The sequence below is a fragment of the Anabrus simplex genome, chromosome 5 (genome assembly GCF_040414725.1).
Source record: "Anabrus simplex isolate iqAnaSimp1 chromosome 5, ASM4041472v1, whole genome shotgun sequence".
NCBI lineage: Eukaryota > Metazoa > Arthropoda > Insecta > Orthoptera > Tettigoniidae > Anabrus > Anabrus simplex.
The window spans coordinates 15,503,966-15,521,043 of record NC_090269.1 but is presented as its reverse complement, the minus strand read 5'-3'; the positions used below and the strand labels follow the sequence as shown (position 1 = coordinate 15,521,043).

The 17,078-nt window shown below is 36.7% G+C and overlaps 1 protein-coding gene across 1 annotated transcript in view; it reads right to left on the bottom strand.

Annotated features, from left to right (window-relative positions):
• Positions 1–8,836: 8,836 nt before the first annotated feature.
• Positions 8,837–17,078, bottom strand: part of bma (SCY1-like protein bma) — a 1,798,985-nt gene continuing 1,790,743 nt past the window's right edge. Inside the window, exon 17 of the mRNA XM_068227755.1 lies at positions 8,837–9,076. Within this exon, the coding sequence (XP_068083856.1) occupies positions 8,837–9,076 (240 nt within the window). The remainder of the gene's footprint in view (positions 9,077–17,078) is intronic.

Below are 17,078 nucleotides of genomic sequence, written 5' to 3'. Positions count from 1 at the left end.
TACATACCAACATTGCATGATATGGAGTGTTGGACGGACATTTTTCCTCCCTTCAGAAATCCTCTCCCTTACTCTTCCGGGTTTAAACCTGCAATGTTTGGATCTGGAGACCAACATTCTAGCACTTATCCACAGAGGGAGCCGAGATGGAAATGTTAGACATCTTCAGGATGAGACAATCAGTCAACGCATTCTTTCGATTCAAGATTTAACAGATCAACAACATAAGGGTTAAATTTAAGTGTTGTATTTGATTTGGAGGATTTTCCTGTTGTTTATGGATGGGGAGAAGTGAACATCCTATTAGAAAAGCAGTAAAATTTTAAAAACTACAGTGAGAAAATGTTAAAATTTTTATAAAATGCTACTGTACCGTAACAATTGTAATCATAATGGAAGTCCAATTTTCCATATGTGGTATAATTAAGTGATCTCCATTTTTCCTGCAATATAATTTTTGCTCTTCAATGTCTTTTTATTTAAAAATGTATTCTCTCTATCTCTGATTTCACAGTATTATCCACCATTTCCTTTAACTTCTTCACGGTCTCTTCCTCTCCACCTATTATTTCCTTGCTGTTCTGTTTTGGATCATGTATCATTACTCTCAAGTATTTATCCTTCTATAAAATCAGTCACTGGTAGGACTAAAATTATGTCCCTCTCTTTCCAATTTACTTCATGTAGGATTCTATTTTCCTGAGCTTTTGATTTTGCTGCTTGAATTTTGTTCCTGTCTCTATGTCCATTAGAGCAGGGTTTCCCAAACTTTTTGCCTATGAGGCCCCCTGAGCATATCGCATGCATGTCCAAGGACCCCATAGCCACAGAATATAATACTGCATTCAGTAAACAAAAACAAACAGAATTTTGTTATGATACCACATTTGATTTCGTTCGTATAATTTAGGACTAATATTTACTTAATTTGAATGTTTGATTTCAATTCATTTACATGAAGATACTTCATAAATGCACAGAAATTATAAAACAGTGTGACACTTGGCTAATAATTTCAATAGTCTGGATCTGGAAATTTACGTGAAAAAATTCACTTGTTGTTGTACAGCAGTGAAGATATAGTTACTAAATTTAGTATAATGGATCATTGGGACGGATGGTGCTGTTTTCCAAAGACCAAGCGTTTTACAAGCGTAGTCACTCGAACCGAAGATCAGCTTCTATATTAGCTCTGTTTCTGTATTTTGTTTACATATATGTGAGAGCAGGAAAGATACACTAACACGGGTATGTTATCAAGAAAGGCATTAAACGCAGTATTTCCTTTCTAGAAACTGTCAGGTATAGGGGATGTCATGGACACAAAAGTCGGTCAGAGATGTGAAGTTGTGATACATTCATGGAACTTCTTAGAGCTAAACTTACCACTCTACCTGATTCTCCACCCATATCATACTTCAATTTATTTTTCACTTTCTCTCTACCAAGATACTTCGACAAGTTGATCTTCCTCAGTGGAGGGCAGTTCATGTTCATTTTCAAAGAAGGGATTTCTGATCCACGAAAATTTTCTCAACCAGTGGTGGAAAATATGGTCTGAGTGTAGACACTAGCAATTCCAAGTGTCTCACAATTACATCACTTACACTGCCTTGTAGTATTTCATTTTTTTTTCTGCTGCTAACTTGTACTACTGTATATATTGGCCAAGTTAAGAGTTACGTACACTGTATTTAAGTTATACAACAGTGAAGATATAGTTACTAAATTTAGTATAATGGTCTATGAATTGTGTGTGTAAGTACAATTTCGCTCTTTAAGTACCAGTACTTACAACTTACATTATTACTGCGGACCCCTTGGTTATCATCGCGGTCCCCCAGGGGTCTGCAGACCACAGTTTGAGAATGGCTGCAGTAGAGTACATGTGTTGAAACCAGGGGAAAGAATGGGAAAAAAGTAGATTTAAGATATAGTTAATTCAGCTTTATGGTTTTTAAAAATATCCCACTGAAGGTTTTTTATCTGTTTATAAGAATATACTGCTTTCTATATCTAGTTGGATAGTATTGTCCTTTGAGATAAGGTCTCTGAAGTATTTTAAATTAGAAACCAGTTCTAAAACGGATTTCTTGTGGACTTATTCCTTGTCAGTTGAGTGAATTTGATGTTGATCAAGATATGCATTGTTATGTAAAGTGCTATGATTTGTGAAAGCACCTACATATTAAGTATTTCTGCTCAAAGCCAGCATCCCAACAAGAGGTTCAAGATTATCACCAACTCGAAAATATAGCCCAGGACAACCCTATCATGTAGAAGTATCTTTGTAAATTATTCTTTATGGTTTTCAGTCATGTTCATTCTTCAATATTATATTAAGAAGTATAACAAAAGGATATTCTATTGTCCAAGAACATTTTAATATCAATTTAATCTTCATTTTTATTCCCTATAATGGTTCAACATATTTTTGTTAGAATGAAGATAAGGTTATTGCAGTGTTGTTTTATACTGTGAGTAGCAAGGTGAAAGAGCTTATTTAAATTCAGATATTGATATTAGTAGGCTACTTATTCATTATTTATTTCGATTCGCTAGGGGCTTTACGTCGCATCGACACAGATAGGTCTTATGGCGACGATGGGATTGGAAAGGGCTAGGAGTTGGAAGGAAGCGGCCGTGGCCTTAATTAAGGTACAGCCCCAGCATTTGCCTGGTGTGAAAATGGGAAACCACGGAAAACCATCTTCAGGGCTGCCGATAGTGGGATTCGAACCTACTATCTCCCGGATGCAAGCTCACAGCCGCGCGCCTCTACGCGCACGGCCAACTCGCCCGGTCATTATTTATTTACTTTTTATGGCCTTCATTGAAACACTTTAGTCAATTTTATAAAAAGGGTTTTTAATTTTCCTGCCAAGACAGTAATTCTTAATTCTCTTAGATCTTAACTTTCTTTCTTCATCTTTCTTCCCATTGTCTGTCTGTTGATCTTCATTTGTAGTCTGGTTTGTATGTCTGTGAGTTTTTTGGTCTGTTTTGTTTTTTAAATTGTAATTTGTGGTACTGTCATATCTTCCTTGATTTCTGTAATCCATCTAATGTGAACATGATCCCAACAGATAGGGAACTCACCACCTGGGCGACTGCCCTAAATGCAGATCAGTAGTGATTGATTGATTGTGAGTGAACAAGAAATACAGGATGAAGATACTGATGAGATATCATAGTTACTTCCAGGACCCAGTAATTCTCACCAGAGTGAAGATCTTCCAGAACAACAAACTCCTCCTATATGCCCCGAACAGACCGATGAACAGGATTCTGGATCAGAGTTACATCCTGTGTTAAAAGTTATTAGATCAGCCAAAGGAGAAAATGTTTACGGTAAAAATCATTTCAAATGGAGCACCCTGCCTCCCTGCAGCTCAAAAACTAGACAGGTAAAGGTAAAGGTAAAGTTGCTTCAGCTCAGAGGAGAAGCAAAGACATTTCAGTCTAATGAAACTGTAGTTTTGGCAATTGTTTTTTGATGAAGACACACTGAATATGATTGTCACCTATAGAAATGCCAAAATAACAGAACAGTGCTTGAACTATGATGGTACAGCTTCTTTTGTCAGGTATACCATCCTTCTTGAGGTAAAAGCTTTGTTGAGTTTGCTGTATCTATCTGGGATTTTTTCATTTTCAGGGCATAAAGATGTGAAAGGGCTATGGAAAGTGGATGGCACAGATTTAGAGCCTCAGTATCTCTGGAGTGCTTTCTTTTTCTTCTAATTTCACTGTTTGATGGTTTGGGTTTCACTTTACTGGATGACCAAATTTTTGTATTGTTGATGTGTCATGTAAATAATGTTTTTGTACATCTGAATTATAGGGAATGTGGATTATTTCACAAAGTGGTCTTACGGCTTCGTGTGAGGTCAACTTTAAAGAAGTGCTGCAACTTCACAATTAAAAAAGTAATCCAAAGGTATTTTCTCACCTATTTACTTCAAGGGAAAGTGGTCAGTCTTCTATAACATAAAAGAAATATTCCAACAGTCCTAGAGTAATGATTCTTCAAAACTTCTGCTATTTGTTCTTGGGACTTACACAGTGAAATATTTCAGGTCATACTAGACTTGAGGATAGTGTTAATGTCAAGAAAACCATGATAATAGCTAAGGGTTAAATTATGTTCCTCTGTATTTACTGTATTATTCTACAAAAGCCTTGAGAGAAAGATTAAAGATTATTTACTGATTAATTTTGTCAGTTTTGTACATTTTTAATTCTGTTTATTTCTTTTTCCTTATTGATTGATGTTTCAGTTTAAGAAGTATAGTATAAAAGTCACTCAACCTATTACTGAAGTTTTAACCCACAACTGCAGTTGTCGAGCCCCAGGGACACCTCTAATTCTAGGAACACTATCGGCTTTGGAGATCGGCATGACTCAGTAGCTTCATCATTCTCATTCTCAGTCTACTGCTGGTCACCATAATGATCAGTGTTAGAGGTGCTGTGTTGTCTCTCGTATTGTTAAAGCGATGTCTGGGGAACCGTATGACTGTGAGTAAGTCAGTGACAGTGTGAGCATATATATAATTTCTTTCTTTGCATTCGTTGTGTTTATTTGTTTTCTGTATCTGTTGATGACTGTAACAGGTGAACTATGTTAGGGGACCCTGACCCATTATATGCAAACACGAATGAGCCAAATTTTGATAAAATTGTTTTAAAAATGATCTATGTCCTAGGAAGTGATGTATCCAAATAAGAAGTTTCTGAGGAAGAAGATAGTGATTTTATACATAGCAAATATGACTCAGACTCTTGTGTCTCAGACAACAGTAAAAGTGGAGAGGAGATAGCCAAAGGAGAATCAGAAAGTGAAAATAATGAGGCACATGATATGAAATACTCTTATGACAGAAATAGATTCAAGAATATTAGAATTCCAGCTCACAGTGTAATGAGGATCCCAGCACTTTGCCCTGATCTAAGAAGACATACTCAAGTCGACTCACTCATTGTTTGGGGCTATATTTTCAGTGATTACATTCTGAATGAAATTCCTATGTGGACAAATAATAAACTAGAAGATGTTCAGAGAAAATACTTGAGAAAGGTACTGATGGAGCAGGAGACTTCCCCAAGATGAGAGGAAGTATGTTGTTCCTACTCAGGCTGTCCTGAAGTTGTGCAAGCTGATAGCAGGTAGTTACAGAAAAGACAACTGGTATGTTTCAACCGAACTTGTGGATGTGCTGCGGAAGAATTCTTTGACTGTAGTGGACATCATGAAAAAGAAGCGTAAGGAAATTCCTGCATCTTTCTTGTTGTCATGGAAATGTAAAGTTGGAATGATGTATGCAATCACCAAAGACATTATGCTACTTTCCTACATGCCTAAAGAGGGAAGAGAGGTGATCCTCATATCAACAATGCATCTCCCCAGAGAAGACGACATGGAAAAGGGAAACTCTTAAATTGTAGCCCACTATAATAACACAAAATGTGATGCTGATACCATAGATGATGAGAGCGCCAAATACTTTTCAAGCCACTGCACACAGTCCATGGCTTTATCCTTCATAAGAGGGATATCAAGTGCATATATTGTTCACCAGTACTTCAATGAAAGAACTGCACTTACCAGGAAAACTCTCATGAAATAACTGATTGAACCTACACCGCGAGAAAGAATAATGAACAAATGCCTTTCACGAAAACTGCGATTTTCTGTCGGTCGAGTTGTGGGAGCTGAAGTACATCTCCATGAAGACTTAGGCCACAAGGACAACTGCCGAGGTATGCAAGGAAGACATGTTGAATTTGTCCATCAAAAAGGAAGAAGAAAGCAAGCTACTTGTATTGCAAGTGCAAAGTTCCAGTTTGTTTGGAATGTTCAAAAAAGATGTGTCCGCAGTGCATGTAATGTGATGCTGAATATGATCAAATTGAGTAGTGCAGATTTCTTCTGTATAATTTATTATAAAGAACACTTATCAATTTTAACATCATTGAGTCCTACATAACATTAAATTACAATATTCAAGTTTTCAGGAAGTAGATGCCTTCAGTTATTTTCATTTATGTCCATTTGTGCAAATATTGATGCAAATTTGGAGTGTGTAACAAATATGGTGTTAAGCATTTCTTATTCAGCGAGCACAGCCTTTAACAATCTACCTCCCAAATTGAAACAAATCAATAAGTTGTACAGATTTAAAAAAGAAGTATGCAGGTACTTCCTTGAACAATACGTTGAAGAATAAATCGATAACCACTATGTAGGCCTATTTTGCCACCTAAGTTTAGTTTATTTTGAATACCTTTTTTTTTCTCCATGTAAAATAATGATAATACGATGTAAATCAATATTTGTAAAACATTCCTTGTTAAATACGTATACCTTATCTGTTAACTGAAACTGAAAGCTGCCAAGCTGTGATTGTAAAGGGCAGTCCCTCCTGAGCAACTAGCTCACTGGGATATTCCAATTAATTAATTAATTAATTAATTACTTTTGCAATGGTGAAAGTACATTTCATACTTGATGCATTTTATGGTTTATTAAGGAATAAATATGTAGAACAAAACACAAAAAATTGCATTGGAAGGTGATTTTTACATATTTTACCCACCTAGAGGACTGCACAACTGTAGTTATGTGCAAACTATTGACGACTGCAGTTGAGGGTTAAAGTAAAAGAGTTCCAACCTATCAAATGGAGATATTGAGTGATGAGAGTAAAAAAAAGGCCCAAGGAAGATAAGAAAATTAAAACATAGCGTAACATGCCTCTCAAAAAATGAATAGAGTTGAGGTAAATAAACACAAGAATTGACCAAAAAAGGTAAGGAAAGGGAAAGATGAGAGTAAGGAGCTTGGGACAAGCTTTAAGAAATATGTTTGGCCCCCGAATGGATATGACAAGTACTGTATGTTGTCAGTTACAAGCACAGGGAGGGGATAATCATTTTATTTCTTTTCACTTTATAATCATTTTTACTTGCTATGCCTTTGTATCTTTTTTCTTAAGCACAAACACTAGTGTGGTTGAAAGAGTGTGTATATTTTGTTTAGTCTGTTTTAGGAACTGTTTATTCTTGTAAAGAAAATATAATGTTACCAGTCACATAAAATGAAGAGAGATTTGAATCCAATTGCTAATGATGGATACTCATGTTGAGGGTTATAACAGATGATTTTTTTTCTTACTTCCTGGTCAAAGATATTGGTTTTGAAGGACTATGATTTTGATTTAATTCTGGCCTCCAGATATCCATACTGCTACATCTTTTTTTTCATGTTTTTCATGTTCCATTTGCAATTAATGGTAACTACTTATGATTGACTGACCAATAAATTTTGGAATATCTATTGCAACAAACAGCCATATAAAATAATATTAGTACAGTATTGAGGAAACAGTTTCAGTTAATCACTATGTAGCTTTATTAACAAGATGTCTTTTCTTGTATGCGTTGGCATCATATTGAGTACATTGTTTGTTGCACAATTGACACATGCAGTCTTCAGTTGTTTAGTGAAATCTCTTGGTGGCACATAGTTTGTGATGTAAACCATGAACTGCAAATCGTTCAATGCATTATCGAAGTTGATAGTTGACTTGCCTCCAGTCATCTGTTTCATAGAACTCACTCCAGATGGTGTTCCTTTTGTCATGTAGCACTTGAAGCATATTCTGATATGCCTTTGTATTTGGGAGAGACATTTACTATCTCATATCTTCTATAAATAAACTTTCTTTTATCAGAATATATGTAACACTCGATGGTGCTGTTTTTTTCTATTGCTAGCACTCCCTTCATGAAGCAGGCCTTCTTATTTTCTAGTGTTATTAGGTCTCTGACTGTAAGAGTATTCTAGATTATGTTGATTCAGTAGGTTGCTATTGACATTATCGAAGTTCGGAAGAGGACCATAGGAGTTTGTGTTGAGAGCTGTTGGAGATGCTTGATGCTGTATGTTGCTTTTATTGCTGTGGTTGTTTTTTCTTGCACATGTATTCTGAATGGTGTTGGTGTTGTTTGGAGGGTATCTCCCAGGTATTAGAATTTTGGAACAAGTTCTATTGGCTTATCGTATACTTTGAGGGTGTCGTTTGGTGTTTGCCTCCCTCCTTCCCTGAAGGTCATCTATTTTGATTTCTGATGATTTTTTTGTAATCCATTTACCTCTGCCCATATCTTAAGTTTGTGTAATACTTTTTGAATGATATATCAGCTGACCCTATTGTTATGTCATCAGTGTACATTATCAAGTCAGCTGTGATGGTTTTCAGTGATGGTGATGATGTCTGCTGTCATGATATTGAAGAGTATTGAACTCATTGGATCTCCTGGAAGAACTCCATTTGTCTGGGACAATTTTTTTTGATGATGTGAGTCTGTCATCTATTTGAATTTAGTTTTGACTCCTTATATCCATTAAATTTTGGATACTGGTTGTATTAAATTAGGCATGCTATTAAAATGCTGAGATATTTAGAGGAACATATTTTTAATAAGAGTACAACTATATTACTTACAGTTATACTGAAATACAAAATTACACTAACATGCAGAACAATTGAATAATAGTAAGATAACATCTAAATTTATGATTACATAGCTCTGTGGCATTTAATATAGAACAAGAACATCTTTTCTTTCTTTTTTTACTCGCTCGGCCGACTGCTATATAAGGTAACATTTATTATGACTCCTCTTGAAGAAATGATTTTAGTTAGAAATATATACTGATAATCTCATTTAAAAGCACTTTGAGATGTGCCGAAAGAACAAAAATATATGTTTATAGAAAGAACATAACAGGTGGATAAAATTCTAAGGAATTATTGTTGTAGAAATATTTCTACATCCAGGAAGGACATTTCCGTACACTGCTACTAGGGAATGCCCGCCCATTGGAGGAGGCCTGATAGGAAGAGGGTCCCAGAGTGAGTTGTCTTACCATTCCAGAACCTAGCTGTTGCAACAGGCCAGAACCCTGTGAGCTTGACAGGCAAGCTGATGGCCGCCGTGAGCGGATACTGCTCATGCTCGAACTGAGCAGGAATGGCACGCTACTGCTTGTGTTGGGCATACTGCCACCCTAGTAACACATCAAATCAAAGTTAAACTTCAGGAGAAATGGTAATATATATTGCATATTCTTTTACATGAGTTAATATTCTGTTTCAGGTGTATTGCAAAGATATATTCTTAAAGATACCTACCTTACTATAATTAATATAGTACCAGAAAAGACTAAGAGGTGTGAAGATTTTGAAAATGAAAGTTATATGACTATCCAAAGTAATTAGCATTTGTAGCTATTCCATTGATAATAAATCACTTATTAATTTGAAATTAAGCTGATAAGAAAAATCATACCGTGCCTCCTTGAAATAGTTATTACAAATTGAATTCTGACTATATAGGCCTATCTCTGAACTCCATATCAAGTGGAGTTTTGGAGTTTTTAAAATTGAGGATGTTATCACAAAGGACTTTTTTTTCTTAAAAGGCTCCTCATAAGAAAATAGTAGTAGAAATTCACAAAGATTTACATTTAATTTAATAACACCACATGAAATGATGTTGATTAAAAAAGAACAGAGAATGGATCTCAAATATTAGCCAATATTTTGTGTTGACCTCCAGGTATTCCAGGAAGTTAGAAATCTAGTGCAAAGTGACAAACCTCTGATTCATACCTTTCTTCTCATAGTTGATAAGAGAGATAATCAATCAAAAATCTATATTTGCATAATTTTCAGATAGCTTAGGATTGGCTAGGGTTATTTTTGTAGGAAAAAGCACGTAACTGTAAACTTTTATTGTTCTGGAAGAAAACTTTTAAGTTTATTGACTTTCATAAAGATATGTAAAATGAAAACCACAAAAGATCAGTTAAAAAAATTAGTATTTTTAGCTATTCTATTGCTAATAAATCAGTTATTAAATTTTAAATTAAGCTGATAAGAAAAAAATCATACCATGCCTCCTTGAAATAGTTTGTTTTCTATCCTAGGCTTTTCAATTATATATCATCAATTAGGGTTTTTGTAGCTATTTAGTGACTTCCTGATTGTTAACTTTTGCTTAAAATTCCACAAATTTATTCTATTCGAATAAAACTTTCACGTACTGATACTGTACTAGTCACCCATATTAAATTGAGTCTTATAGTTTTATAAAGAAAAAAGAACAGTAGGATTAACCAGGGGCGGTTTCTCCATAAGGTTGCAGGTTTGCGCTACCCCCATTAATTTTTTGTGTTTATTTTAGGCAAAGTTTTATAATTTGGATTACTCAACTACTGTATTTTCATTCAACAAGACAAACCTTTCAAGAGCTTGAAAGAGAAAATGTTGACTACAGGAGACTACAAGTAGGTACACTTAGATGTTCACTGCAGGAGCGGAAAAGTTTGCAACAGAGAGTGAACCTGAGGTAGGATGAAACATTGGCTGCCAGAGGGGTTTGCGGGGCTGACCGAGGGGTGCTTTTGGGCTGTTAGAAGGGTGCGCAGGGAGAGGTAAAGATAGGCGTGGCTTCTTATACATTGCCTAAATGGAGGTTTATCAACCTGGCTCCTCCTACCACGGCCGACTTGATGCGTCCCTCTAGCTAGCTCCTTGCAGCGCAGCGAGGGGTCCGGTCGGCCGTGCTCCTACGTAACCAACTACTAGCAAAGTCGCTAGAGACCGTTGGCGCTCAATGTGAGAGTCTGTTATAGAACAGGGATGTCACCTAGCGACATTGGATGGAAGTTCATCTCCTGGATATATAATTAATGGCTTTAAATTTGAAAATATAAACCGCCATTTCTTTGAGTATAGTCGTGAACTTCGTTATGTGCGTACAAGCTAAGTAGCTTATTGATTTAACTGTGTAAACATTCGTGTCAGTGTGTGTGTGTGTTTTTTATTGTGCGTTTTTATCAGTTAGTGGTAGTTTGCCAGATCATGAATTCGGTGCACTCTTTAATGTCTGGGCCGTTTCCGCAACGGACTGCCGAAGGAAACTCCGAGGTGAAACGAATGGGTAGGCCCACGCGACGTTTAATTTCGAAACTAGATACAGTACCGGAATTAGGCTACGTCAAAGTGTTTCATTTCAGTATGGTAAAATAGTTCTTAAATGAAAAAATGTTACTGGGTTGTAGTAATATTCCTGAAAATAGAAATGTAAAATGCTTGTTTTATTTTTAATAATAAAAAGTATTGTTGATGTACCTGGATTTGAAAATTAGCCTGTAATCATATTATATCAATGGTAAAAATTGTGCACCACTGAACTTTTAAACCACCAGCTGCCACTGGGATTAACTACCTTTCTATGTATATGAACATAAGGGCTTGATATTTATTTCCTTTCAACAAAAATTTGGTTCCTCCATGAAGAAAAAGCCGTGAAAGTTCCATGCTCCCAGGCTACCTTCAAGCACATACAAGTGCTCTCGTTATTAAAGCAGGAAATTTGTTTTCTTTTGAAGAACTATGCTGGTTATTATGACAGTCAAAATACATTTTCTTTCTAATATTAATATGGAATTTGACATGTGAATTCATTTTTGTTAAAGATTCCTTTACATGTTTCACAAATGTGTATAAAATAACAGCATTATTGGCAGTAATAACATTATTAGGGTCAAGACCAGTAAAACCTCTCATAGTCTTCTAGTTGTGACTGGTATACAAACGGTGTACATGAAACACATATTTTACAAATTCACTATTTTGACAATACTGGGTCTACATAACACTTGTTGAATCTCTGAGTCTCTCTGGTTGCTAATATGACACACTGTCTATTGTACTTCAGGAATAGGCACAATGGAATCACTGGAAAGTCAATTCTCAACTCATCTTCATATTTAGCCAAAACTACTACATTCTACTATTCTGAAATTTTGTAAAATTTGTGCGATTTGAGAGCTTGTCACAATATTAGGCTACCTTAAATTGAATATGTGATTAGATTTAAGCTTTCATGGTCTGCATTACTCAACATAGTCATCTTAGTTTACCTGTACATTACAGTATTATGAACATTTTTCAGGGGAGCTATTCCTTTTATACCTATCAGAATCTTCAACTACATTGCTATCTTGTTTTTAAAAAAATCCATTTTCTGCAAAGTATTTCTCCCTGTTAAATATTTTGACTTTTTTCAGATAGGCCTGTATTATTATTTTAAATTTGGATATCAGAAGTATTAAACTATGTATTTTTGATCAATATCAAAATACATGGACATGAAAAGGTTATTCAATAATTTCTAGGAATTTTTCTTTGTTAATACCCCTGAATGCTAATCCATTAATGTTGATAATTCAGTTATCACTACATAATAACAAGTATCATTTGTATATGAACAACATAGCACATTGAACTACACATGTAGGCTACTTCTACGTAACAAACAAACATAGGGTACAAACAAATAATCAGACAAGAAGTTGCTACAAAGCCATTAATTTTTATATTATTCGAGGCAAACTTATGAACCACAATTATTGCCTTTAAAATTCCAGAAATATTTTAATCCATAATATAAAATATAAACATACACAAGTTATAATTACATGCCTAAGGAAAAGATATCCTAGAAATTATATCTCTCTTCTAGATAAAGTTTTAATCTTCAAATTTAGCTCCTTAAAATCATTAGCAATTTTAAAAGCTCATTGTGTGACTATATCACTGTTCTTATCAATGTGGACTTGAAGGCAATTCAACAGTGGGGCCAGAAGGGCTAAAGCCAACTTAAAAAGCAAATAAGAACGAAAGGGTCATTCATTGATGTTCAAGCAAACATGAGGTTTGGGACCAAATCTCTTGTACCTGGTGCTGTATTTTGGGTGTAATAAACCAAATAATTCAAGTCTCCATTACTAAGTCATACACTGAAGAAAATTTTGTATTTTTAGGTCATTAAATGATTAAATGTCACTGTATAATTTTATAGTCCTTAAATTGTCATTTACTCAAGCACTTACTCTGATTTTTACATAACAGGGCATGAGACAAAAATATCAAAATACAGCAGCCCAGGCTTTATGTCTGAATGGTTTCTTTGGAACAACATGAGTTGTCACATAGTTAACTTAGGAAGTTCTGTTACCATCTTATTTATTTATTTTACTTTTTGATTTACTCATTATTGTCAATTTTCATCATTAAGGTTATTACCACTACTGTAGGTATAATATTGGTTAGCTACCTACTTAGTTACTTAGTTGATTTGTCAAACTTGTTTTACTGTAACAAAATAATTCATACACAGAACTAAGAATTGATTCCATTAGGGCAGAAAGGGTACATGTTGCAAAATCATGTTTTTGAGAAAATCAAATAAAACTCTTTTATAAGTAACATGAATTTTTATGTGGGTTTTATGCTACATTGTCTCATAGAGAATGCCCATGAAAGTTAGTTGTCATTCAAAATACAGTATGATTCAGCAGCCCCTTCCAACATTGTTTGCTGCAGCCCAACTAATGTGCACATGGTTATAGGGGTCCTATTCCCTTGCAGGCATACTGTATGGTGCTAATGTTCAGTGAGCATATTTTGCACATGAACATTTTGAACACTAGCGAAATGTTATATGTATCATCCGTTCGTAAAACATGATACCTTGAAATCATGTTGCAACGTCCTTTTACCATGTAACTACGTTAATGTGCCGTGCCTCATGACCAGGTGTAACGAAGAGGGAAGTCAATGCATAAAACTAGGTAACAGTGCAGTAATTAATGTCTTAAACACCGAACCGGATGGCGTATGTACTCTGCTCTCATCATACTACCAGCATGTTTTCAGCAGCGTAGCGTAGCGGATGTGGTTAGGCGTTCGCCTAGCAGTCGACGGAATGTGCCAGCGGCGGTTCAAATCCTGCATCGTTCAAATATTTTTGCTTCGGTATGATGTTTGAATACGTTTACACAGCCCCACATTTGCCACATTCAAACAGTAGAGTGATGCTGATATTTATCTTGTGCCCTGTGCATACTCTGCTGGTTAGGGCCTGAATGAAATAATCTCTGCTGTCATTCCGCATGTTTTCCACAGAGGATTACATTGACATGCTCCTCATTTATGGGGAAGCAAGACAAAACATTTGTACCAGGAACGGTATCCTGACAGGCGACACCCGGCTGCTATGACATTCTGCCATGCTGAAAGACACCTAAGGACAACAGGTGTGATTTCCAAACAGCCACCAATCCGCGATAGGCCCATTACATCGGGTGAAACAGAAGAGGCCGTTCTGGAGGCAGCTCGTAATAATCCAAACATCAGCACAAGGTTGATTGCACGATAGGTGAACACCAGCCAGTCATCCGTCTGGAGAATACTGCATAACATAAATTTCACCCATACCATCTTGAGCTACACCAAGAACTCCATGGGCGGGATTTCGAAGCTTGAATGGAGTTCTATCGGTGGCTATTAGGCAGGCTGGACAATGATGCAGCATTCGTATCGCATATCTTGTTCTCAGAAGAATCACACTTCCACAATAACGGGAATGTCAATCACCACAACATGCACTATTGGAGTCCGGACAATCCTCCCTGGGTGTGACAGGCGGCCCATCAAGTACGATGGGGAGTGAATGTTTGGTGTGGAATCTTGGGGGATCGCCTGATTGGACCGTATTTCATTGAGGACCATTGGACGGGCCCACACTACCTGCATTCTCTGTGTCAGGAACTCCCACTGTCCCACTGCTGCTGGAGGATGTGACCTTGCATAATCGTTTGACGATGTGATTGCAACAGGATGGAGATCCACCACATTCAACTTTTCCCATTCGTAACCATCTGAACGAGGAACTGCGAGGACTAGGAGGTACTGTTTCTTGGCCCACCAGATCACCAGATTTAATGCCGTTAGACTTCTTCTTGTGAGGACATTTGAAGAAAGTTGTTTGCACTCAAGCACCAGAAAACCCCTGCCAGCTCTGGCAACTCATCACAGACGCCTTCTGAGCAATTACACCTGGAATGCTTCAGCACGCAAGATGATCTATTAGACACCGGGCCCGAATGTGCATAAACCAAAAACATCATCACATCGAGCATTTGCTGTGATAAAACATTGTCAGGGCAGTTGTGTTGCTATTATTTCTGGTCCGTAAGTGTCTGGCCTGCTACCTAATCAGCCCTTCTTAGGGCTACAAACATATTCATCACACATAATTTGCATGAAAGCAGATATTGAACTTACATTGCGTGCAGTACGTCAAATATTTGTGATCTTTGCCCTAGACTCGAACCTCCCACCTAACGTGCTAGCACACACCGCCACACCTTTACCAACTACACTACGGTTCCGCACAGCACACTGGGCAGCTTATAGCAAGTATTAGGTTTACTGCGCTTATCAATCAATCAGTCACTACTGATCTGCATTTAGGGCAGTCGTCCAGGTGGCGGATTCCCTATCTGTTGTTTCCCTAGCCTTTTCTTAAATGATCACAAAGAAATTGGAAAAATTATTGAACATTTCCTTTGGTAAGTTATTCCAATCCTTAACTCCCCTTCCTATAAACGAATATTTGCCCCAATTTGTCCTCTTGAATTCCCACTTTATCTTCATATTGTGATCGTTTCTACTTTTAAAGACACTACTCAAACTTAATTGTCTACTGATGTCCTCCCACGCTATCTCTTCACTGACAGCTCGGAACATACCACTTAATCAAGCAGCTCATCTCCTTTCTCCCAAGTCTTCCCAGCCCAAACTTTGCAACATTTTTGTAATGCTACTCTTTTGTCGGAAATTACCCAGAACAAATTGAGCTGCTTTTCTTAGGATTTTTTCCAGTTCTTGAATCAAGTAATCCTGGTGAGGGTCCCATACACTGGAACCATACTCTAGTTGGGGTCTTACCAGAGACTTATATGCCCTCTCATTGACATCCTTACTACAACCCCTAAATACCCTAATCATGTGCAGAGATCAATCAGTCACTACTGATCTGCATTTAGGGCAGTCGCCCAGGTGGCAGATTCCCTATCTGTTGTTTTCCTAGCCTTTTCTTAAATGATCGCAAAGAAATTGGAAAATTATTGAACATTTCCCTTGGTAAGTTATTCCAATCCTTAACTCCCCTTCCTATAAACGAATATTTGTCCCGATTTATCCTCTTGAATTCCAACTTTATCTTCATATTGTGATCTTTCCTACTTTTAAAGACACCACTCAAACTTATTCGTCTACTGACGTCCTCCCACGCCATCTCTCCACTGACAGCTTGGAACATACCACTTAATCGAGCAGCTCGTCTCCTTTCTCCCAAGTCTTCCCAGCCCAAACTTTGCAACATTTTTGTAACGCTACTCTTTTGTCGGAAATTACCCAGAACAAATCGAGCTGCTTTTCTTTGGATATTTATGTGATATTTATGTGATTACCCCAATGAAGGTCTTTTCTTATATTAACACCTAGGTACTTACAATGATCCCCAAAAGGAACTTTCACCCCATCAATGCAGTAATTAAAACTGAGAGGACTTTTCCTATTTGTGAAACTCACAAGCTGACTTTTAACCTGTTTATCATCATACCATTGTCCACCGTCCATCTCACAACACTATCGAGGTCACCCTGCAGTCGCTCACAGTCTTGTAACCTATTTATTACTCTGTACAGAATAACATCATCTGCAAAGCCTTATCTCTGATTCCACTTCTTTACACATATCATTGATATATATAAGAAAACAAAAGGTCCAATAATACTGCCTTGAGGAATTCACTGCTTAATTATTACAGGGTCAGATAAAGCTTCGCCTACTCTAATTCTCTGAGTTCTATTTTCTAGAAATATAGCTACCCATTCAGTCACTCTTTTTTCTAGTCCAATTGCACTCATTTTTGCCAGTAGTCTTCAATGATCTACCCTATCAAATGCCTTAGATAGGTCAATATCAATTTAATGTTTCTCCAGCGTGTTAGGTTCATATGATCTAGAAGGCACACGCATGGCTTCCAGTGTTTAATATGAGTATAACATTACGGTGTCCTATCATGGTGAGGCGGTAAATACCAAGATATCTGGTTGTGTTGTCTGAGAATACCGGCAGGGCAGATGTTTT